At 48.9% G+C, this 24,273-nt stretch overlaps 1 protein-coding gene across 2 annotated transcripts in view; it reads right to left on the bottom strand.

Annotated features, from left to right (window-relative positions):
* The window catches only part of asic1b (acid-sensing (proton-gated) ion channel 1b), a 70,823-nt gene that overhangs the window by 3,292 nt on the left and 43,258 nt on the right, over nucleotides 1-24,273 (bottom strand). Inside the window, exons 1-6 of one of the 2 annotated variants that reach the window (XM_037490316.2) lie at nucleotides 14,165-14,896; nucleotides 10,955-11,105; nucleotides 8,449-8,576; nucleotides 5,729-5,879; nucleotides 5,030-5,086; nucleotides 1,056-1,209 (exon numbers count right to left, since the gene is read on the bottom strand). In XM_037490316.2, coding sequence (XP_037346213.1) covers nucleotides 1,056-1,209; nucleotides 5,030-5,086; nucleotides 5,729-5,879; nucleotides 8,449-8,576; nucleotides 10,955-11,105; nucleotides 14,165-14,779 — 1,256 coding nt within the window. In that variant the 5' untranslated portion in view covers nucleotides 14,780-14,896. Of the gene's footprint in view, nucleotides 1-1,055; nucleotides 1,210-5,029; nucleotides 5,087-5,728; nucleotides 5,880-8,448; nucleotides 8,577-10,954; nucleotides 11,106-14,164; nucleotides 14,897-24,273 lie in introns of those variants that run through there. The other variant, XM_037490317.2, reaches the window with a different exon arrangement.

Below are 24,273 nucleotides of genomic sequence, written 5' to 3'. Positions count from 1 at the left end.
TGAAAGAACAGCAAATATAGTTAAAGGTAATAAATCATCTATAAATAGATTTGTTTCATTTAGTTCAAACCCACACTCATGTGACTACATGTGGTGTCCTTATCTGATGCTGGGTCAAAGGTTAAACATCACTTCACCCTCTCCTCGTTTACTTGAACTACCGTTGATCTGTTCATCAGAAACAGCACATTCTTGGATGATGATTCAAATCGGTTTGACTGGAAGCTCCTGAAATGCATCTCATTCTAAGGTAAGTAGCAGCTATTATTAAACCTTTGAGAGAGTGGACTTTAAAACACTCGATTCTGTTGGATGGATAAGTGACACATGACGTAACCCAGATTTAATCGTGTTTATTTGCTGCCAAAGTTTGATCCTCTATTAAAACACCCCACTAATGAACATCAGCTTGTAGTTTCTCACACTGAAGAACACACGCCACATTTCAGACTCATCTGCACGGAACCGAAGCCTTTTGCACAACGTGAAGGAGTCAAACCCAGCGTTGCTCATTATTTCTCTAATTTAAATAAATGAGCAAAAGCTGGAAGAAACCAATTATTCTGTTTCTCATGAGTCGCTGAATCAGGCCTGAAATCATAAACAAAAGACAATAAAAACTGAGCGTCCGCCTGTGGGAGCCATTAATCAGCAGAATGGATTCCTATAAATCTCAAGCCGGACGCACACATTCCATCTGATGAAGCACGTCGTCAATCCTAAACTTAAGTAACTGAGTTCATCATGAATGTTCTGATACGTCTAGAATAACCAATGTGGACGAACGGATGAGCCCGGGTGATTCTGCAGAGAGTTGATTACCAGCGATTGAATTCCTGAATTGTCCCTCAGCACCAACCAGAGAGGTGGAAACAATCAGAGTCCAATCAGGGGATCGGATCTCGTAACATCGCTTTGGAAGACTTGATCCAACACGTAATGACGTGAAAACCCGAAACCTCCGCAGCAGGCGCCCCGAGGACGGCTCACGTCTGTCCTTCAGTCACAGCTCGTAGATGCATCAAAGGGGACAAAGAGGACACAGCTGGACTCACGCTATGTACTGCTCCGTCTTGTTGAATTTCTTCGCGAGGTACTTGGCCGACGCTTTGCTGGGGATCTTGACGAAGGACATCTCCTTGCCGAAGCGCGTCATGTTGCACGGCGTCTCGCAGACACAGTAGTCGTTGTCCCTCTCGACAAGAAAGTCTGCAGGGGGGACGGACGGAGAGGAGACACAGACGGATTTAACCTCAAACCCCCGGAGGACAAACTCCAGCAGAGTGGAAGACGAGACCCTTGTAATAAAATATGAAAGAGATGATATACAAGGTCCATGGGGACAGAGTCAGAGGGACAGAGTCAGAGGGACAGAGTCAGAGGGGACAGAGTCAGAGGGACAGAGTCAGAGGGACAGAGTCAGAGGGACAGAGTCAGAGGGGACAGAATCAGAGGGACAGAGTCAGAGGGGACAGAGTCAGAGGGGACAGAGTCAGAGGGGACAGAATCAGAGGGACAGAGTCAGAGGGACAGAGTCAGAGGGGACAGAATCAGAGGGACAGAGTCAGAGGGGACAGAATCAGAGGGACAGAGTCAGAGGGGACAGAATCAGAGGGACAGAGTCAGAGGGGACAGAGTCAGAGGGACAGAGTCAGAGGGGACAGAGTCAGAGGGACAGAGTCAGAGGGACAGAGTCAGAGGGGACAGAGTCAGAGGGACAGAGTCAGAGGGACAGAGTCAGAGGGGACAGAGTCAGAGGGGACAGAATCAGAGGGACAGAGTCAGAGGGACAGAGTCAGAGGGGACAGAATCAGAGGGACAGAGTCAGAGGGGACAGAATCAGAGGGACAGAGTCAGAGGGGACAGAGTCAGAGGGACAGAGTCAGAGGGGACAGAATCAGAGGGACAGAGTCAGAGGGGACAGAATCAGAGGGACAGAGTCAGAGGGGACAGAATCAGAGGGACAGAGTCAGAGGGGACAGAGTCAGAGGGACAGAGTCAGAGGGGACAGAGTCAGAGGGACAGAGTCAGAGGGACAGAGTCAGAGGGGACAGAGTCAGAGGGACAGAGTCAGAGGGACAGAGTCAGAGGGGACAGAGTCAGAGGGGACAGAATCAGAGGGACAGAGTCAGAGGGGACAGAATCAGAGGGGACAGAATCAGAGGGACAGAGTCAGAGGGGACAGAATCAGAGGGACAGAGTCAGAGGGGACAGAGTCAGAGGGACAGAGTCAGAGGGGACAGAGTCAGAGGGGACAGAATCAGAGGGACAGAGTCAGAGGGGACAGAGTCAGAGGGGACAGAATCAGAGGGACAGAGTCAGAGGGGACAGAATCAGAGGGACAGAGTCAGAGGGGACAGAGTCAGAGGGGACAGAATCAGAGGGACAGAGTCAGAGGGGACAGAGTCAGAGGGACAGAGTCAGAGGGGACAGAGTCAGAGGGGACAGAATCAGAGGGACAGAGTCAGAGGGGACAGAGTCAGAGGGGACAGAGTCAGAGGGGACAGAATCAGAGGGGACAGAGTCAGAGGGGACAGAGTCAGAGGGACAGAGTCAGAGGGGACAGAGTCAGAGGGACAGAGTCAGAGGGGACAGAGTCAGAGGGGACAGAATCAGAGGGACAGAGTCAGAGGGGACAGAGTCAGAGGGGACAGAATCAGAGGGACAGAGTCAGAGGGACAGAGTCAGAGGGGACAGAGTCAGAGGGGACAGAGTCAGAGGGGACAGAATCAGAGGGACAGAGTCAGAGGGACAGAGTCAGAGGGGACAGAATCAGAGGGACAGAGTCAGAGGGACAGAGTCAGAGGGGACAGAATCAGAGGGGACAGAGTCAGAGGGACAGAGTCAGAGGGACAGAGTCAGAGGGACAGAGTCAGAGGGGACAGAATCAGAGGGACAGAGTCAGAGGGGACAGAGTCAGAGGGACAGAGTCAGAGGGGACAGAATCAGAGGGACAGAATCAGAGGGGACAGAGTCAGAGGGACAGAGTCAGAGGGACAGAGTCAGAGGGACAGAATCAGAGGGACAGAGTCAGAGGGACAGAGTCAGAGGGACAGAGTCAGAGGGGACAGAATCAGAGGGACAGAGTCAGAGGGACAGAGTCAGAGGGACAGAGTCAGAGGGACAGAGTCAGAGGGGACAGAGTCAGAGGGACAGAGTCAGAGGGGACAGAATCAGAGGGGACAGAGTCAGAGGGACAGAGTCAGAGGGACAGAGTCAGAGGGGACAGAATCAGAGGGACAGAGTCAGAGGGACAGAGTCAGAGGGACAGAGTCAGAGGGGACAGAATCAGAGGGACAGAGTCAGAGGGGACAGAGTCAGAGGGACAGAGTCAGAGGGACAGAGTCAGAGGGGACAGAATCAGAGGGACAGAGTCAGAGGGGACAGAGTCAGAGGGGACAGAATCAGAGGGACAGAATCAGAGGGACAGAGTCAGAGGGACAGAGTCAGAGGGACAGAGTCAGAGGGGACAGAGTCAGAGGGACAGAGTCAGAGGGGACAGAATCAGAGGGGACAGAGTCAGAGGGACAGAGTCAGAGGGACAGAGTCAGAGGGGACAGAATCAGAGGGACAGAGTCAGAGGGGACAGAGTCAGAGGGACAGAGTCAGAGGGGACAGAATCAGAGGGACAGAGTCAGAGGGGACAGAGTCAGAGGGACAGAGTCAGAGGGGACAGAATCAGAGGGACAGAGTCAGAGGGACAGAGTCAGAGGGGACAGAGTCAGAGGGGACAGAATCAGAGGGACAGAGTCAGAGGGACAGAGTCAGAGGGGACAGAATCAGAGGGGACAGAGTCAGAGGGACAGAGTCAGAGGGACAGAGTCAGAGGGGACAGAATCAGAGGGACAGAGTCAGAGGGGACAGAGTCAGAGGGACAGAGTCAGAGGGGACAGAATCAGAGGGACAGAGTCAGAGGGGACAGAGTCAGAGGGACAGAGTCAGAGGGGACAGAATCAGAGGGACAGAGTCAGAGGGACAGAGTCAGAGGGGACAGAGTCAGAGGGGACAGAATCAGAGGGACAGAGTCAGAGGGACAGAGTCAGAGGGGACAGAATCAGAGGGGACAGAGTCAGAGGGACAGAGTCAGAGGGACAGAGTCAGAGGGGACAGAATCAGAGGGACAGAGTCAGAGGGGACAGAGTCAGAGGGACAGAGTCAGAGGGGACAGAATCAGAGGGACAGAGTCAGAGGGACAGAGTCAGAGGGACAGAGTCAGAGGGACAGAGTCAGAGGGGACAGAGTCAGAGGGACAGAGTCAGAGGGGACAGAATCAGAGGGACAGAGTCAGAGGGACAGAGTCAGAGGGGACAGAGTCAGAGGGGACAGAATCAGAGGGACAGAGTCAGAGGGACAGAGTCAGAGGGGACAGAATCAGAGGGGACAGAGTCAGAGGGACAGAGTCAGAGGGACAGAGTCAGAGGGGACAGAATCAGAGGGACAGAGTCAGAGGGGACAGAGTCAGAGGGACAGAGTCAGAGGGGACAGAATCAGAGGGACAGAGTCAGAGGGGACAGAGTCAGAGGGACAGAGTCAGAGGGGACAGAATCAGAGGGACAGAGTCAGAGGGACAGAGTCAGAGGGGACAGAGTCAGAGGGGACAGAATCAGAGGGACAGAGTCAGAGGGACAGAGTCAGAGGGGACAGAATCAGAGGGGACAGAGTCAGAGGGACAGAGTCAGAGGGACAGAGTCAGAGGGGACAGAATCAGAGGGACAGAGTCAGAGGGGACAGAGTCAGAGGGACAGAGTCAGAGGGGACAGAATCAGAGGGACAGAGTCAGAGGGACAGAGTCAGAGGGACAGAGTCAGAGGGGACAGAGTCAGAGGGGACAAACCGAGACAAGAACCAGAGCGAGAGTCAAAGAGAAAAGGGGCAGCTGACATGAGCGGCCTGAAAGGTAAAAGTTGATGAAGAGACAGGTGAAAAAAGGACAAAGTCAGGCTGAAGGAACACCATTATCTGCTATCAGCATGGATCACACACACACACACACACACACACACACACACACACACACACACACTCTTACCCAAGGCGGGGTCTGCACACTCCTTGTACTGCTCCGGGGTGCAGTACGGGGCGTCTCCTGAGGACAGGCAGGACACACACAGATGTTCTCAAAGTGAACAAAAAGAGGAAGAGAAAAAAGAAGAAGAAAAAAAGAGAAGAAGAGACGACCACATGTGGGAATGTGATGACCTCCGTTATCAGGGTGGGCTTTTGGTCTCTGATGCGACGTCTCGGCTCGTAATTGATTTTGTTAACTTTGGTACCTTTCAGTCAGATGTCCCCCCCCCCTCTCTCCCTCCGTCCCACATGTGCAGGGAATTATTTCTCAATTATTCACTGCATTTTGCTGCGTGCTCTTTGGAAATCCATCAAAGCCCTGAGATCCAGCAGAGATGAACACGAGGGCGGAGCCTTCTCCACAGACTCCTATTAATCACTAGGAGAAAGCAGCTGATCCTGACTATTACACGGATAGATTCTCTCGCTCTGAAAGGGACCCTGATTGAAGACAGAGACAATTATTTTCAAATTTGAGTTTCCTCTGTGAACCAGCTCCTTTTCATTTGCCTGACAGGCAATAAGTGCAGGAGGTAGACAGCTGTAATCACTGCACAGACACTAAGTGAAGATGGGGGAGCATATCTAATGCGCGTGTTTGTTCCCTAACAATTGACTTTTGTCAGCAGCAGACCCTGTGAGATCTTTACTGGTGTCCTACCGGGCATGTGGACCATCCTGCAGTTGCAGTTCTCCACCAGGTAGCGCGTCTCGCAGTCGATGCGGCAGGCCGTGATGCTGTAGGAGCTGAAGAAGTCCGAGTCCATCGGCGTGGCCTTGCAGTCGCCCCACGGCGGCGGCAGGTACGTCAGCTGAGAGACACAGAAGCAGCACTTTCATTGGTGGTGAACACATGAGGAGCTGTTCTCCTACGCCTCGGCTATTTCCAGGGTCCCTCCTTGCTCTGCTCGGCCCACCCTCCCTGCAGAAATGTGTCGGCTTTGCAGCCAGAACAGCTTCGCTGCAGCACGTGTGGCGCCACTTTCCTCCTGATTCAATCCACAAATGTCTGTTTATAACTCAGGTCAAATATCCACGTTATGGAAGCTTTTACTACGTCGGCCTCACACGGTTCAGGCTGATATCATTCTAAATGTCTTCATGTATCAAACAATATCCCCGGATTCAAAGCTCTGTGCTGTTATCCCAGTTGGTGCTTTGTTGCCATGTGTTAGAACATGTGACCTGCTGGTTAGCTCCCACAATGCACCGCTCTCATAGGGGGGCACCAAGCCCCCGGTAAACACTGTTAATCCTGGAAGCTGTGGCCATGTTCAGATTCTTATCTATTCTTCTTCTTCTCTATTTTAGTGCATATGAAGTACAACTAACACTTTGCATATTGAGATGGATCGCTTTGTGAAATCGAGCTACCTGACGTCCTAAAGAACAGAGGCTCATTTAAGAAGCATGTAAATAGACCATCAAACCAATGACCAGGTAACAGATGGTGGTAATAATAAACGAATATATGTATCGTAGGATGCATGTAAAACTGCTCATGTTGTACTGCTGTAAAAAGCTCAGCCCGTTTCTCTGTATCTTTAAATGAAGCGGATGCTGTTTCCATCTGAGCAGAAACACACATTAACATCCTGTAAAGCAGCTTTCTGACCAATCTAATCAGCAGATTAGAACGCCTCACAAGGTCAAACAGGAGCTTGGTAAGATGCTGCGATCAATAAAACGGGCCGTGTATTTATTCCCCTCGTCATGTGACTGGGCTCGGTGATGCGTACTGCTGGTTCTGCACATCTGCATTTTCTAAAGCTCGACTGGGCCGTCCTCAGCGACCTTTGGGCGGTTCAAAGCTGGTTTGCAAGATTTTTGGGAGAGTAAAATAAATCATGTTAACGATCGTGACCTCATTTCCCCCCGTTGTTAAAGGTGAGGCAGCCCAGACAAAAGGGTGAGACTTTATGGTAAGTAGGGAGAAAGAGATCACAGTTTTACTGATATTAAGGACTAATATCAAAGAGAGAGGAAGTGTATGAGGAGGATTCTAGTGAAAATGTAAAAAGTAGAGGAGCGTTTGAGGAAAAGAGGTGAAGTCCTGCTGGAACCTTCTCCCTGGTAGTGTGGACGTGGAAGGACTTCTATCCTGCATTCACTATGCGGGATGCAGAAGCATCTTCTGGTGGTATGTTTGCAGAATTATTCACAATTCCGAGGGATCCGAGGGCACATATTTAGTTTAAATGAGAAAAACAGAAATCCAACATTGGACCGAAGAAAGTTTGAGTTCCTGCAACAACGTTGAAAACTATCAGAAACAAACATGAACAGCTGCTTTGGTAAATGTGGTTTGGTTCCACCACGGAGGCCCATCAACACGAGGTATACGATCCCTTCTCTGGACCAGAAGCACTACAGGAAACAGGGAACTACAACAAACAGCATTTCCTAAAGGCTCTCGACAACATTCAGAGCAACAAACAGCGGGTTTTAAGATGATAAAAGCTTCTCTGTGCCTTTTGATGGATGAGAACGTGCCCCATGTGACTGATTATTAAATGCTAATATTAGATTGATAAAGCTGATGCAACAATGTGTAAGTAGCATTTAACTGCTGAGGTACCGATGGCTTTGGTGGATCCTTATTGGTTCTGAGGTGAATCAATTCATTTTCTTTTTTTTCCTGGAAACTGAAATATCAGAATATAAAGTTCATTGTTTTCCTCTGAAATGTTATAAAGTATTTGTGTAAATACTTGTGTAAATGCAAGTATTGAATTGTCCTCGGTGTCCTTCAGATGATCAGTTGGACCTTACATTTGTAATGGAGGAAGAAATATTGAACAATAGACTGTTTGGACCCGGAGTTTAACATCTCTGAAGAGCAGAGTGATGATGAATGTTCACATCACAGGGAGTCGTCTGCAATGAGGAGACCAGGTCAGAGCCTCCAGATGGTTGAGGATGAAGGGGAGTGAGCCGGAGAGTGTGGGAGGGCCCCGAAAGGCCCCGAAAGGCCCCAATGATCCAGCGGCACATGACACTGTGACACGGGTTGGGGGGGCTGTGCAGGTTCATTTCTGTTTCTTTCTGATGGGCATCGGAGGACGGGGTGGAAGAGTCCCCTCCTTCTCCATTGAGTAGTAAACGCTGTGAAGTTCATGGTTCCAACAAATGCTTCCTCCAACGCGGCAGCATTTTCATTTTGTAAATAAAAGTGTCCGATATGCTCTCAGTGTCCCAGGCCCCTCCCACCAGAAGACCTTAAGAATCACTGAACGCTTTACTCAAAGGTTATTGTGGTATTTTTGTCTAATGATGATAAAAAAAATATAGTGCCTCCCGCGACTTTTTAAAAAGGCCAACCCTGACATACATGTTGGGGAACCTTCTCAGCGGCACCCCGCCATCTTTGTCAAGACGTACCCGCTGCTCCTGACAGGACACGAAGGTCTGGAAGCCCGGCGCCACTCCGAAGCCCAGCTGGTCTATGAAGGGCGGCTCGTCCTGGGTGTGGATCTGCACTTTGATCCCCGCTTCAAACGACGTCTCGTCTGGTGAGGTAAAGAGAGAAGAAGAAGAAGAAGAAGACGTGAGGACCTTTAGAGCAGGGAACGGGATTTGCATGAAGCATCATCTACCAAGTTCTACCAAAGGGAATGTTGTTCAGTCACTGCATGAAAACACCGCTGACCTGCAGGAGGAAAGAGGCAGAATCATCATTAATGTTCTTCATGGGATGACCATCACAATGTGGTCATTCAGGAGTTTAAAAGACTTGTCCAAAACAATGAAGCTCACAGGAGGCTTCTAAACATGAACGTGAGTTGGTAAATGAATGAATAAATGATGATGGGGATAAAAGGAAAATCAATACAGCCGACAGCTTCCTTTGCTGCAGCTGTATGTGTTTAAAATAAAGGGCCTGTTTGATAATGAGATTCTTCTCCGAGGCCTGGATTGAAGGTTTTTACCTCCATGGAGCGTTGGCACCAGGATGAAGGAGGCTGTCTGTTTCCTGCTGTCGCTCCTCGCCGCTCGACATCGTCTTTCTCCTCCTTTCAATTAAAGGGGTCACACACACACACGCACACACACACACGCACACACACACACACACACACACACACACACACACACACACACACACACACACACACACACACACACAGAGCCAGGGATCCTGCTGGAAACGTGTTGTCATCTTTGAAGTTCAAAGTTACACTTTCAGCTGTGTGATCAAATAAGTCTGAATTAAAATGGTCATAATCGAGCCGCTCTGTTGCTGCCACATGGAAAACATCCGATTCTTTACATTTCTCTTATTCTGCTCTGAAACGTTAGAACATTTGGACCCACTTCTGACCAGGAAAACCAACACATGGAACACACTCAGACATTATCAAGGCCACAAATCGGGGGGGTCTGCAGCACAATAAAATACAAAAAAAAGGTAGATTATTATACATGTGTGCCAAGGGAAAAGGGTCCAATTTGGATCTTCATGTAGAAAACATTGGTTTGGCCCTCTGATGTCTTTCTTTTCATGCTGAGGGCTGAATAATGAGAATCAGACCCGTCCAACATCCTTGAATTTAGAAGTGTAACTGCACGAAAGTTTGATTTAAGAGACGCAGGATTATTTAGATGCTTTTCTCTCAGTCTGATAGTAACGTGGTACCAATATTTAACCTTTTAAATACCGGTAACTTTATCCATTGGTCACACAGGATTCCTCCGTAAAGAGATTCTCAAAATGCCAAACGTCCTCAGCATCAAACTGCTGCTCGATGAGGAGCTACGAGTCAGAAATGATAGCGTTTACAGAAGCACAGACACCTACCTGCAGCAGGTGCTGCACCATTCATTCCACAGACATCTGCTGCAGCTTCTTGGAGCGTTACGAGGTGATTACGGTCATTTCCACCCGTTTTGTTGTCAAACTAATGCAGCTTCACATTCACACCTTATTTTGTTCAGGATTCTGATTCCTGTTTTTGCCACTTCACATAATCAGCTATTTTATTTTATGGAGAAAAAGATCTTCCTCTAGGCGACGCATCAAGAAGAACGTCTCATTGTATGAAGACAATTAGAATCACAATTATCTGTCTGTGGCAAAAACAAAGAGGCGTCAGAAACTGCACCATCAGGATGGACTTGGAGGCCCTTTGTTAAATAATTAGTGGATTTAGGAGAACGTTAGACACAGAAACAATGAAGCACAGGGTCCAGGATGAGAAATACAGAAGGTACCAGCCTGGTCCTGTCATTATAAACCACTGTGTTCACAGGAAGTGACTCTATTTCAAGGCCACAATGCGTTGACCATATTTGGCTTTCTGCAGGTGTTTAAATGAAGTTTTCAGAAACTGCACTCTTAAATGTTAATAACACTTTAATCATTAAATAACCTTACATGAAGAGCCTTAATCATTCATATCTTTTAAATCCTTAAGGCATTATTCATATATTACAGTCACAGCTGATTTTTTAATCTGGCAAATGGTTCTGTTCTTATAATTCTATTACAATGACATCACTTTTTCCTGATCGATATCCATCTGACTGCTCGATAAGGTCCGGGGACACGGTGCATTTCAAATGACTCGATGAGAATATGGGGAACATTTCATATTTCAGGTGAATTCCTTAAATTAAACATAAATCTGCTGCAGATAAAACGTATCTTTAACCTACTTGGTCTCAAGTGTCCACGTAGAATAAATGGATTCACATCCATAGTGCATCACTCAGGGAGTAGAGCGGATCCCTTTGATAGTCCCCCCCCCCCCCGAGCTTTCTTATAGCACCAACAGTGAAAATACCGGGTTATTTTGGGTGGGTAATTGGTAAAAAAAAGCTGCATCTCTTTTAAATTGTCCACTTAAGGGCAAAGAAACTGAAAGCTGTGGTTCTGAGGAAAGCTCACCGGTCTCTCCCCAAACAGGCAGGTACTCGTCCTGCTGGATGTCCAACATCAGCTCCAGCCCGTTGCCCATCCCCCCCTTCATCGTCACCATGAGGGGGCGCCCGTCCTGGCCTGAATTAAAGGTGTAGCACTTCCCATATCGAGTGAATATCTGAAACACAGGAAGAAACAGCAGGTTCAGTTTAATCCTGACTGTACGTATTAGTGTTAGATCAGCAATACGCCGATGGGTATTTTAAGGAGAGCAGCTTATTGGCAAAGACGTGATCTAATGGATGTGTAATAGAATCACAGACGTCAGGAAGTGGATCCAGAAGGAAAACCTTGCTGCACTTTGTTGTCGAGCCAGACGAGTGTGAGTCTCTTATCAAAGCTTCCTCACAATCGACTCAGAACTAACCTTCAACATGGTGACATTCGTAAGAGGAAATGGTGAAAGGAGCAGAAGAAGCACCACGAGGAATACGATACCATGAGGAACAAAGATAACGGGCTTGTGTCTGAGCTTCCTGTTGCTGCTTTATTACTGGAAACACTCCTCAGATGTGAGTCAGACATCAGCAAGACACGACAAATTACTCAAATGTCACAAACACCATCCCCCCCCAGGGGGGGATAATATTCAACATCTAATATTTAGTCACAATGTGAGATGAGACCTTTCAAGTGAAAAAGTGGCAAAAGCAAGTGTAAAAGTGTGTGTGTGTGTGTGTGCTGTCCTCATGACGACATCACGCTGTGGAACCAAGCGAAGCCGAACAGAACCTGCACCAAGCATCCGGTGAGCAGAACCTGCACCAAGCATCCGGTGAGCAGAACCGGTTGTGGAGCCAATGATTGTCGAGCAGAACCTCAGCAGGAAACAGGAAAGCATTTTGTCATAATTGCGTCAAAGGAACAGCGCGTGTGTTTCTCAGCACGTGCACCAGTTGAATGAATGAATGAATCAATGTACCATCTGGGGGGGTGTACCACTGTACCATCTGGGGGGGGGGGTGCTTAGAACGTGTCGATCGACTGCAGGACGCCTCGTCAGAGTTGCCGTGGAAACCGAGTGACTGTGCGTTCAGTGGGAGCCGCTCGTGACCTCGGGATCCTCATCCTGCTTCTCTGTGGCTGTCGATCGATCTAATTCTGGGATGTCGGGGGGGTGGGTAGGGTGGGGGGGGGGGTGCTGCATTCTTTTTAAACGCATATATTCTCTCAGCTCAGAAAGAGCTTTTCTGGAGAAAAAAAAAGGAATCGACCTTTTCCTCGAGGCGGAAGCACAAAGAACAGGAAACGGTCGAAATGAATGAATTCAAAAACGAGTGCAGCAATCACAGCAGTATCGAGTGGTGCGAAACTCTTAGAACTTGTTTGCATTACATCGGCCTTCAGCTTTCCTGAAGGGAACCATCTGAGCCCTCTGCACACAGCATTTGACCTTTGAACTTGTAATCACAGGAGCGGCACATTTGGACTGACCCCACCCGGGAGGAACAGAGAGGGAAATCAGGCCGTTGTACGTTGAATAATTCAGAGACACGCGAGACGCCCTCGGCTGTCCTTCACGTGACAAAATGACAAGGACGCACAAGCTGCTCCCTGAAGTTGCCATGGAACCGTTTCCCCTCCCATGCGTTGGCTTCCACACGCCTGTGTGTGTGTGTGTGTGTGTTATGACACACGAGGAGGATTGTCACACAAATAAGATCCGTCGATGCTAAATATAAAACGACAAACACAACAGCAAATGACGAGATAATGATGAGTGTGGTCATTTACTTTCTGTCATTGTACCGTTATATAACCATGTGGACGGAGACTTCCATTTAATGCTGTGATACAAATATACAAATAGAATGAAATCCAAAGTAAAATAGACAAACATTTGCCTCTCAAGAAGAACCTTCAACTCCCTTCAGTTTCCTGTTTTTCTGTTTCTAGTTTGAATCTGAGGAGTCACAAACTCTATCATCTGTCGAGCTACAACATGGAAATGAATCATTGGGAGGTGTTTTGTCCACCTGTTGCCTCTTTCTATCGTTGTCACATGACACAAGTAAAATAACAACAGGGGGCCCGGACCTGATGGGTGTTGATGCCGTGTCAGCGTTGTGTTGCCACCAAAACCTCGTCTCACATGAACAATAAGGCAGCTACGAATGTCTGCATCGTCCAGATGTTCTAAATACATCTGCAGCTGGACTCTGCTGTGAGTTTTAGGGGACAGCAGTCGATCGACGGAGCGCAGGGGGCCGAAGCTTGAATGTTCTCGGAGGGATTTTGTAATTGGAATCAATGTCCGAGCGAGAAGAGTTGAGTAAGAACACGATGGAGCAGCTGGACGCAGCGAGGGACGGGTCGATGGACCCGATGGACCCGATTTATGGAGTTTAGAGACCAACTCTGCGATTCATGCAGAGACCCGTTTCATGTGGCTGGTCTCCTCCTGACCTCATGTGCAGCGTGACTGACTCTATTGGTCGTCCTTTAAAATACACGAAGCACATGAAGAGGGTGGAGAGCAGCTTTGATCCATTATTTTGGGGATGTGGTTTGAAGACTGAGGGCTGTTTCCTCACAACATAAAGAATCCTGCTGCAAACGGATCAGCAAACAGCAAACTGTGTTTCAAACGCCAAGAAAATCTACTTGACTAAAAACTGCTTTGGCCAATGAGGTGATGAGGTGATGAGGTGATGAGGTGAGAGTATTGCTAAATGAATCCAAAGTCTTCATTGTGGGCACAAAGGCTTTTAAACACATTGATCCAACACTCCGGACCACATGGGGGACTCAGCCATGGCTTTTGTTAATGTTTGGTGTGTCAGAAGTTTCTATTTGTGAACAAGTGAAACACAAAGAGAGTGAATAATAATAATAGAGCTGAAATGCAAATATCACATCACAACATTTCCACTCTCGTTGATTCAACACAATCCAGTGAAACTAAAGAAGAAACAGGCTGTTGAAATCCAATTATGGAAATGAATCTGTACACTCAACACAAAGTGCAACGCTGGATGCTTCCAGTTATTAAAAATAAGCCTTTGAAGAGCTGCGTCGCGTCACCAAGCAACGGTGCACGGGAACGCGCATTGTGGCCAGTAGTCAAAGAGAAAGCTGCATCCACCTGTTGCGAGGGAATGAATGAAGGAAGGAAGCAAGGAAGCAAGGAAGCAAGGAAAGGGGGGGGGGGGGGCAGAACTTTGACGGCCCACTCACGGTGGTGAAGTTGCGCGGCCCGCACCGCTCCCCCTGGTAGCGGCAGTGCAGCAGCATCTCCTCCAGCTGGTGCCCCAGCCGGTCCAGCAGCTGCCTCATGGACGGCTGCGACTCGGCGGGAGGGGGCAGGAAATGGTTGAAGTCCAGAATCCGGGACAGCGGGCTCCAGGGCGACTGCTCGCCGCCCCCCGCGCCGTCCCCGTCCCCGAGAGGCGCGAGCGCGTCTCGCGCGGCGGGCGACACCTGCCAGTTCCTGCCGAAAAGCCCCAGCCACCTGCCGGCGCTGAACAGGTCCGTCTTCTTCATGCGCCGCGGCAGCAGCAGGTTCTGGTTGCAGATGGTGACGGCGGGGAAGACGAGGCGCTTGGCGTGCACCATGTGCGCCTTGCTGTACACGGGCGCGGAGAGCAGGTAGCGCACTCTGTTGGACGACCAGGTGAGGAGCAGAGCCAGCGCGGCCGCGACCGCCAGCAGCCACGCGACCCGCCGCGGGTACGAGCCGCCGAGAAAGACGTGCCGCAAGCCGTGCAGGGTGCTGTGTTTCAAGAAGAGCTTGCCGGCCTCCGCCAGCGAGCCCGCTCTCGGCTTCGGGCGCGCGGAGTCGCACTGGCACATTATGGAGGAAGGATGTTGCGCGGCGCCTCCAACGGAGTGAACGAGCCCCGTGACGCGCACGCAGATCGCTGCTGTTTCACATGGACTTTGGAGAGAGGGAGGGAGAGCGAGAAGGAGGGAGAGCGAGAGGGGGGAGGGATGGAGAGAGAGAGGGAGGGAGAGCGAGAGGGAGAGAGTTGAGAGAGGGGGGAGGGATGGAGAGAGAGAGGAGAAGGAGGGAGGGAGGGAGGGAGAGAGAGAGGAGGAGAAGGAGGGAGGGAGGGAGAGAGAGAGGAGGAGAAGGAGGGAGGGAGGGAGGGAGAGAGAGAGGAGGAGAGGGAGGGAGGGAGCTCCAATCAGGCTCGGAGCAGCAGCTGGAGGGGGGGGTGGGAGGTGGGGGGGTATGTTGTCAGCCCCACTGGCTGCTGGGTGAAGTTCTCCAGGATGATTTAGTGACTTTGGGTCCAACGGAGCGTTTCATCAACATTTCCAAATTACAAGCAGTTAAGGAGGAGATCGAAAAAAGGCTCCAGAGGGAATGGATTTAGTTGAACTCGCAGTCATATTGCAATCACATGTCCCCTCTGTCTTCTCCAACCTTCTACTTGGTCCTCACTTTCCTCATCTCCAATTTCAGCCAACACACACACACACACACACACACACACACACACACACACTCTGATACAATCTCTCTCTTTCATCATGTGCTGTTTTCTGAATGAAGTCATTGGCCTCAGCAGAACATTTGTCTTCCTTTTCAAGCCCGTCAAACAAAACACACACACACACACACACACACACACACACACACACACACACACACACACACACACACACACACACACACACACAGAGAAGCAATCCCTCCTGGCTGACAATTTATATTCTTCCTCAAAAAACAAACTCTGCATCGCAGAGGACAAGGTGGAGAGTTCCTGCTCCTCTACTTGAATGTGTTCCTGCTGTTCAACACGCTGCTTGTTAATAAAGTTTCGGAGGTCACGTCCGTCAGTCTCTGACCACGCTTCAGGGGAAAGATTCTAAACGTTCAGGGGGAAACAAAAAGGTCAAAATGTTTCTGCTAAAATGCAAAATCATGTTGCACATCTTCAAAGCATCTCCCAGAGAGACTAACATGGATTCAGTGTTTTGTTTTTTTGTGCCCTGGGGGGGGGGGGGGGGGGGGGGCACAGTTGGGATGTGTTGGTGGAAAACCTGTCTGTCCTCATCATGGACACGACGTCTCTCTCTGCCTCTCTCTCTCTGGGGGGGGGGGTGTTGGTTAAGTGCTGGTTCACGCTCGGATGGTCATCATCACACTGCAGAGCAGAAGATGGACCAGGAAAAAGGCCGATTCTCCCCGTCTGCTCCTTTTGGACCCACCGTGTGTGTGTGAGCAGTTCTCTGTGCTCGGGGGAAGAGACGCGAGGAGAAAATGGTGTAAGTGAGCGAGAAAAGAAAGAGAGCATGAATGAGGAGAAATCAGTCTTCTTGCAGCTTGGGTAACTGCTCAAATCTGGGAATATGGGCTCAGCCAACCAGACAGCTTGTAAAAAAGCCCATTTGGTTTTGGCCTGATTATCCAAATTTAAAACAGAATGTGACAGAATTACAGCCTGCAAACGCTGCGTCACTACTGATGTCGTGAAAAGAAGCGCCGAAGAAACTGTAGTGTTTTGTGTCCTGTGGTGAAGTAACTCTGCATTAACTCTTTATCGAAGGTGAACCTTGACTAATTGACCTTGAGCTGTTGGAGCCGACTAGCGGTCAGCTGACCAGCTAATGGACCATTTAGCACAGACCTTTTGTTCTGGGAACTCTAATCACATACAGCGTAAATGACCACAGGGTGAAGCACTGTAATCGGAGGAGATCGTGCAACCAGCAGCAGTCCCCCCCCCCCCATGTTTCTGGATATTGCCTAAGCCTCCTCACACAGGTCAGAAGGCCCCCCGGGGACCAGCGTATTCTACTACGTATCAGGAGTTGTGCGGTGGAACTGAGCGTGTGTACCTGGGAGCAGAACGTGACGGGTCCAACGCAAACGGAAGTTCAAGCGCTGCCAGGTTGTCTCGTCTCGGCGTGGCAGCTGCGCGGGGGAGGCTTCGGGGGGGGGGGGGGGGGGGGGTCCTGATGAATGACTTTCAGAGAGTGGCCGCTAGCTACAGCAAACAGGGACCCGTCCCCCCGCAGGCCTGATGCCTCCCATTTGCCGCTCGGGGAGAAATGAATGAATGAATGCCCCCTTTGTGAAATAAATGGTCCCTTTCTGTGTGACATTTACAAATGAAGTAAATCCTTCCACTGGTTCCACTGGTTGTGGAGGTGAGCTTATGAAGACACATTAAAGGGTGCTTCAAGAACTTCAATAAACAGATTTTTAAAGTGAGATGAGTAGAGAAAAATGAAAAATACACATTTACACAAAAACCAAATAAGAGTTTGTGCTTGTCGAGGTATTTTTGGGACTTTTTCCTCCTGCAGCCAGATGTCGCGCTTAATGCATAATTCATGTATCTAGACCAACATTTGACAGTAAAAGCACATGATTAATGATCTAAAACGTGTCAAATATAATAAAAGTACATATCAATCCCTGAAATGGTGTAATTAAATGATAGTCCTGAGGAGAAAGGACCTGTCTGTAGCACACAGGGACAGTTGTTAAATGAGCTTGCTCATATCTGTCGTTCCTCCCTCCTGCTGTTTATTATCCAACAGCAGACATTTACAAATTCATCTGCCACATTCTAGAAGAAGTTGATTCATCAGACCCACGCTGCTTATTCACACGCTTCTTCTCATCTCAATCTCGACAAACAAGCCAAATGGATTTTTTCCGTTAAACTATCTAATTAATAACTTGAAATCAAGGACAGTAATGAAGTCGAGTGGTCTGTTGAGAGTTCATATCATTAATATCTGCTCCTCAAACAGCTTCACGTGCTCTTTGTCTCCCTAACAACCACGACGCTGCGTCCCTGAAGCTGTGAGCAGGGAGGAGGTTTGATGAGACTCCACGGTGACGCCACCTTACTGGTGTTCAAACCTCTGCTCACTGGTCCCTGAACAACGGAACCGGGCTGACTAACTGGTCTCAGCGCATTGAAGGGGAAACGTTTAATCCCATTTCAGTGATTGACAGGAGCAGCCCCCCCTTCGATGGAGAAACTCCTCTCATTGAACACAGACGTGAGGTTACTGTCCTGAAACCTTAGACTTGCATCATCTCAAACACGTTTGATCACATGAGAAAATAACGCCACTCCCCCCCTGATGTATTGGGCTGCTTGGACATGATGGTCCCTTTAAGGGTGAAATAAAGACTTTGCTGGGGGGGGGGGGGGGGCTACCTTGTGATAGAGGAGGTAGCCACACAACAGTCCACATATTACATCGACCCACTTGGTTTGACTCAATTACCACTAATGCCTCGTGTGATGCTGAATGAAGCAGCTGCAGCCACCGACCGTTCCTCTAATTGATGAAATAATTATTGTAAACATTGGGAAAGAAAATATGACCCATTACATCATTCAAATCGTTATGTTGTCATTAAATCAATGATGAACAATTATCCAACTATACTTCTCCTACCTTCATGCCCCCGCTCTGGATGCATCATGAGATGTGAGTCATTGTCAGAGTGTGTGTCAGTGTGTCACAGCGAGTCCTTTCCTATGAGGGGCCGTTCAAGACATTATTCATTCTGGTACTCTCACATACATATATTCTCACTCTCACATACATATATTCTCACTCTCATATACATATATTCTCACTCTCACATACATATATTCTCACTCTCATATACATACATTCTCCTTTCACATACATATATTCTCACTCTCATATACATACATTCTCCTTTCACATACATATATTCTCACTCTCACAAACAAATGTATGTATGTGTAAAGAAAATATATGTCTGTAAGAGAAGAATGTATGTGTGTATGAGGAGAATGTATGTGTGTATGAGGAGAATGTATGTGTGTATGAGGAGAATGTATGTGTGTATGAGGAGTATGTATGTGTGTATGAGGAGAATGTATGTGTGTATGAGGAGAATGTATGTGTGTATGAGCGAAAGTATAGTGGAAACGGAAGGCAGAACATTTCTCGCGCTGTGATTGGCTGTCAACCTACCCTGTGATTGGCTGAGAAACTCGAGGCGGGTCATGTTCAGGTCGCGATCAGCATGGACGGAGATATGACCGCTTTGCAGCAAGCCATTGGAGTTTTGAGAACTATTTTAACATCCTCTGACACAATTTCTTCTATTGAGCAACAAAGGGCATGCTCATCTGCACCTAACGTTGTTCACAGCACGGCAGAAAGTGAAACGAGACAACCAGACCAAACCGGTGTTACGTGCCTAGTGGTTTTTGAAACTACTGGTTTGGCTACGCGTGCGTGTTTGTTTTGCCCCGACAGCGGCAAATGTTGTCTGCCTCGGTCACCTGATCCGTCACACATTCGCAAACATATTGCTGAAAATGTTCAAAATGCATCCCATATCCAATGCAGCGATTATGATTGTATAAGTGAGCACTACATCACTGCCACGTATAAAGAAAGAAATAAAAGAACATACGTTTATTAAAAGATCGCCGCAACCTGGATTCGAACCCGCAGTCGAGCAAAACAGCAACACTGTATAAGACGGCGGCGCTACGCCGTCGGCCAACCGAGGTGTAAAGAGCTGCTGCTGATTTCACTACTTGTCATAAAATTCCACATCGTCAGTGGCAAGAAAACCTTTTGGTTCAGGGTGAGCCAAGACAACTGGTTTTTGGTGGCTCTTATATCGTCCCTTTTACCGTAAAAAAACGATACCAATCACTCTAATTTTTTGTGGTTTTTCCCATAAAATGAAAATACGAAGCGTAGCCGCTAAACCGGAAGTACGTAGATTTTCACAGTAAGAATCGACGCAACCGTCTGTAATGACAGCGGTTACCAGGGTAACGAGAGGAGAAAAGTTCATTAACGGATATAAATAAATAATCCTGGTCCGACGGGATGTATTAGCAGCAGTAGGTGACTACACTCGCTGCTCTTGTCCACGTATTGTTTTTCTTCAGTGAGCAGAGCAGAAACAGTTTAAGGAGATCGCAGAGTAAACGGTCCGCCGCTGGAGCGCATACGTCCCGACGTCAGCGAACCATCAGCGGACCGCCAGCGGCATATTTTACATTGCGCGGTTCTTTTGTTGCCGTCTTGTTGAAAGGTTTTGTAACCAAAGATCACGACGAATAGCACAGCAGCGGCCGGTGTATTCGACATCTTTCTCGTGTGTGGCCGCGCGTGCGCAGCCATCAATATATGTCAATGTACGTGTTACGTAGGCAGGTAACGGAGGGAGCGGTATAGCGAGGTCCTCAGATGTTTCCTAAAATTAAACATTGTTCACGAGTCCCAAAGCTCGAGTCCGAGTCGAGTCTGAAGTCTTTCGAGGACGAGTCTCAAGTCGAGTCGGAAGTCACCGAGTCTGCGACTCGAGTCGCACTCGAGTCCGAGTCTCAAACTCGAGTCCCCATCTCTGAGAGGATGTTAAAATAGTTCTCAAAACTCCAATGGCTTGCTGCAAAGCGGTCTCATCTCCGTCCATGCTGATCGCGACCTGAACATGACCCGCCTCGAGTTTCTCAGCCAATCACAGGGTAGGTTGACAGCCAATCACAGCGCGAGAAATGTTCTGCCTTCCGTTTCCACTATACGCCTTCCGTTTCCACTATACTTTCGCTCATACACACATACATTCTCCTCATACACACATACATTCTCCTCATACACACATACATACTCCTCATACACACATACATTCTCCTCATACACACATACATTCTCCTCATACACACATACATTCTTCTCTTACAGACATATATTTTCTTTACACATACATACATTTGTTTGTGAGAGTGAGAATATATGTATGTGAAAGGAGAATGTATGTATATGAGAGTGAGAATATATGTATGTGAAAGGAGAATGTATGTATATAAGAGTGAGAATATATGTATGTGAGAGTACCAGAATGAATAATGTCTTGAACGGCCCCTCATACTTTCCTGCAGCTTCTACTCTGCATGCACTCCATCATCAGCACATCTTCATTAGAGACAACTATGGAGCTTCAGTGAGAAACACTCACGCTAATAGAAACAAAGGCTCACGCCCTTGTCTCCATCTTCTTGTGTCTCATTCTTTAGGAAGCGCAAACACACACGCACACACACACACACACACACACACGCACACACACACACACACACACACACACACACACACACACACACACACACACACACACAGGACGCGTCCTGCTGAGTCCACACTCTCTCACAGAGAACCATTCGCTGTCCTGCTGACCACGATGGAAGCATCCGTCTGTGAAGTAGAGGCACAAACTACCCTTCAGCCCCACCCCCCCCCTCCTGGACAATGAGTCAGGGATAGAAGACTATTCTAAGACCTACGTGTCTCCTCCTTGACACATTCCTACTTACACCTGCTGTTGTCTCATTTCACCTGTGATATAAAGACAGGGGAACCCTAGAAAGCAATGGGGGCCCCAATGAGCTGCTATTAAGGGGCTATTGTCTCCGTACAGGACACTGTCCATACGTCTTATTCATGGCTTGTTACTCCAGCAGGACTCATCATTCGAGGGAATTCATCTTAGTAGCAGGGGAACTTTTGTCCTGTAATTGATGCCACTTTAATGATTGATTGTTGTTTGGCTTGTGAGGAGTTGGCTGATATTGAGGAGACGAGACGATGGGTCCAGATGATGTAAAAGCTCCTCTGAACGAGGAGCCAAACCATGATGAGAGATTTCATTAAAGCGCTGCAGAGTGACAGGAGCCGCCGACAGAGTCTCAGTGTCTCTCAGTGTCTCTCAGTGTCTCCCAGTGTCTCCCAGTGTCTCTCAGTGTCTCCCATGTCTCCCATGTCTCTCAGTGTCTCTCAGTGTCTCTCAGTGTCTCCCAGTGTCTCTCAGTGTCTCTCAGTGTCTCCCAGTGTCTCTCAGTGTCTCTCAGTGTCTCCCAGAGTCTCCCAGAGTCTCTCAGTGTCTCTCAGTGTCTCCCAGAGTCTCTCAGTGTCTCCCAGTGTCTCCCAGTGTCTCCCAGTGTCTGCTCAGTGTCTCTCAGTGTCTCTCAGTGTCTCTCAGTGTCTCCCAGTGTCTCTCAGTGTCTCTCAGTGTCTCCCAGTGTCTCTCAGTGTCTCCCAGAGTCTCCCAGAGTCTCTCAGTGTCTCTCAGTGTCTCCCAGAGTCTCTCAGTGTGTCCCAGTGTCTCCCAGTGTCTCCCAGTGTCTCTCAGTGTCTCCCAGTGTCTCCCAGAGTCTCTCAGTGTCTCCCAGTGTCTCTCAGTGTCTCTCAGTGTCTCTCAGTGTCTCCCAGTGTCTCTCAGTGTCTCCCAGTGTGTCCCAGTGTCTCTCAGTGTCTCCCAGTGTCTCCCAGTGTCTCTCAGTGTCTCCCAGTGTCTCCCAGTGTCTCTCAGTGTCTCCCAGTGTCTCCCAGTGTCTCTCAGTGTCTCCCAGAGTCTCCCAGAGTCTCTCAGTGTCTCTCAGTGTCTCTCAGTGTCTCTCAGTGTCTCCCAGTGTCTCTCAGTGTCTCCCAGAGTCTCTCAGTGTCTCTCAGTGTCTCCCATGTCTCTCAGTGTCTCCCATGTCTCTCAGTGTCTCTCAGTGTCTCTCAGTGTCTCCCAGAGTCTCTCAGTGTCTCTCAGTGTCTCCCATGTCTCCCATGTCTCTCAGTGTCTCTCAGTGTCTCTCAGTGTCTCTCAGTGTCTCTCAGTGTCTCCCATGTCTCCCATGTCTCTCAGTGTCTCTCAGTGTCTCTCAGTGTCTCTCAGAGTCTCTCAGTGTCTCTCAGAGTCTCTCAGTGTCTCTCAGTGTCTCTCAGTGTCTCTCAGTGTCTCTCAGTGTCTCTCAGAGTCTCTCAGTGTCTCTCAGAGTCTCTCAGTGTCTCTCAGTGTCTCTCAGTGTCTCTCAGAGTCTCTCAGTGTCTCTCAGAGTCTCTCAGTGTCTCTCAGTGTCTCTCAGTGTCTGCTCAGGCCGTCCACAGTGAACAAAAGTCGCCTCGTGTTTGATATTCTTCTTTTTTTCATCCAACACACAAATAGAGTTTTAATCCCTCAGGAAACGGTTGATAGCCGCAGTGTTTCAGCCGAGGCTCCACGAGGCTCCACGAGGCTCCATGAAGCTCCATGAAGCTCCATGAAGCTCCATGAAGCTCCATGCGGCTCCATGAGGCTCCACGAGGCTCCATGAGGCTCCATGAGGCTCCACGAAGCTCCGTGAGGCTCCATGAAGCTCCACGTTGAGCTTTAACCGAGGGGCCGTTGCAGCTCAGCACGTCTGATGTTGCACTGCGGTGGGAATCAAGAGCCTTTAGAAATGGGATTAAGTTTATGTTCTGTTTTAGTAAACAAAAAGAACAGTATGCCGCATGGAAAGAACGGCTTTAGGTCCTTAAATGATTGTAAAAGACGGCCCCCTTGTGATGAGTCCCTGTGGACTTACACACTGTGAGCCCTGTACTGAGGGCACCTCTGGACCTCAGCTGTAAAACCAGCTAATAACAGCAAGAGGATGAGAGACACACATCTGGATTCCAGCGTTTTACTGGACCCACTCAGAGGGGAGGGAGCAGCCTGCGCATCATCACCAGAACACAACCTGAAATCTAGATCCCATCTCTTTGGGTTCAGTGGGCTCCTCAGGCAGCGTTTGGTCCACAGTGATCCGTATCGAAGCTTCGCCTCGTGGACCTCAAACCAAATCAAACATACTTAACACGCACTGCGGAAAATAAAGTGGACCACAAAAGGACCACAAATTACAAACAGAGGCACTAAAATCTATTTCCATTTGAAGCAGTTGACAGTTTAATTACACTAATTGCAGAAGGTGCAGAGAAACTGTTGCTCCACAGCTGACTGACACTCATTGAGTTCCACACTTTATTCACACAAGTCTTTGCTGGTTCCACGAGGGATAATTTACCATCATCTGCAGCGTGCTGACAGGGGAAGGACATGGAAGCCTCCCTGATACAGGACCCTCCCAATGGCTGCTTGAAGTAGCCTCTACAGCTCAGCCCCCGATGGACGTCACCAGAGCCCCAGTGCTGAGGACTGTAGGACGTCCTGAGCAGGGGCTCAGATTCTGCTCTGAGACGCAATCTATGCAGGACGCTTCACAAGAGACACAGCAGAGGGGACAGAGAGAAGGAGAGAAGGAGCGAAGGAGAGAAGGAGAGAAGGAGAGGGGACAGAGAGAAGGAGAGAAGGAGAGGGGAAAGACAGACGCAGAGAGGGGACAGACACAGAAAGAGACACAGAGAAGGAGAGGGGACAGACAGACAGAGAGAAGGAGAGAAGGAGAGGGGACAGAGAGAAGGAGAGGGGACAGAGACAGAGAGAAGGAGAGAAGGAGAGGGGACGATGAACCCTGAGACACTGAGACACAGAGACACAGAGTCTGAGGACCTTCAGCGGCTCT

The sequence above is a fragment of the Pungitius pungitius genome, chromosome 8, assembly GCF_949316345.1.
Source record: "Pungitius pungitius chromosome 8, fPunPun2.1, whole genome shotgun sequence".
In the NCBI taxonomy this organism is placed as follows: Eukaryota; Metazoa; Chordata; class Actinopteri; order Perciformes; family Gasterosteidae; genus Pungitius; species Pungitius pungitius.
This window is presented reverse-complemented; position numbering and strand designations above follow the sequence as displayed.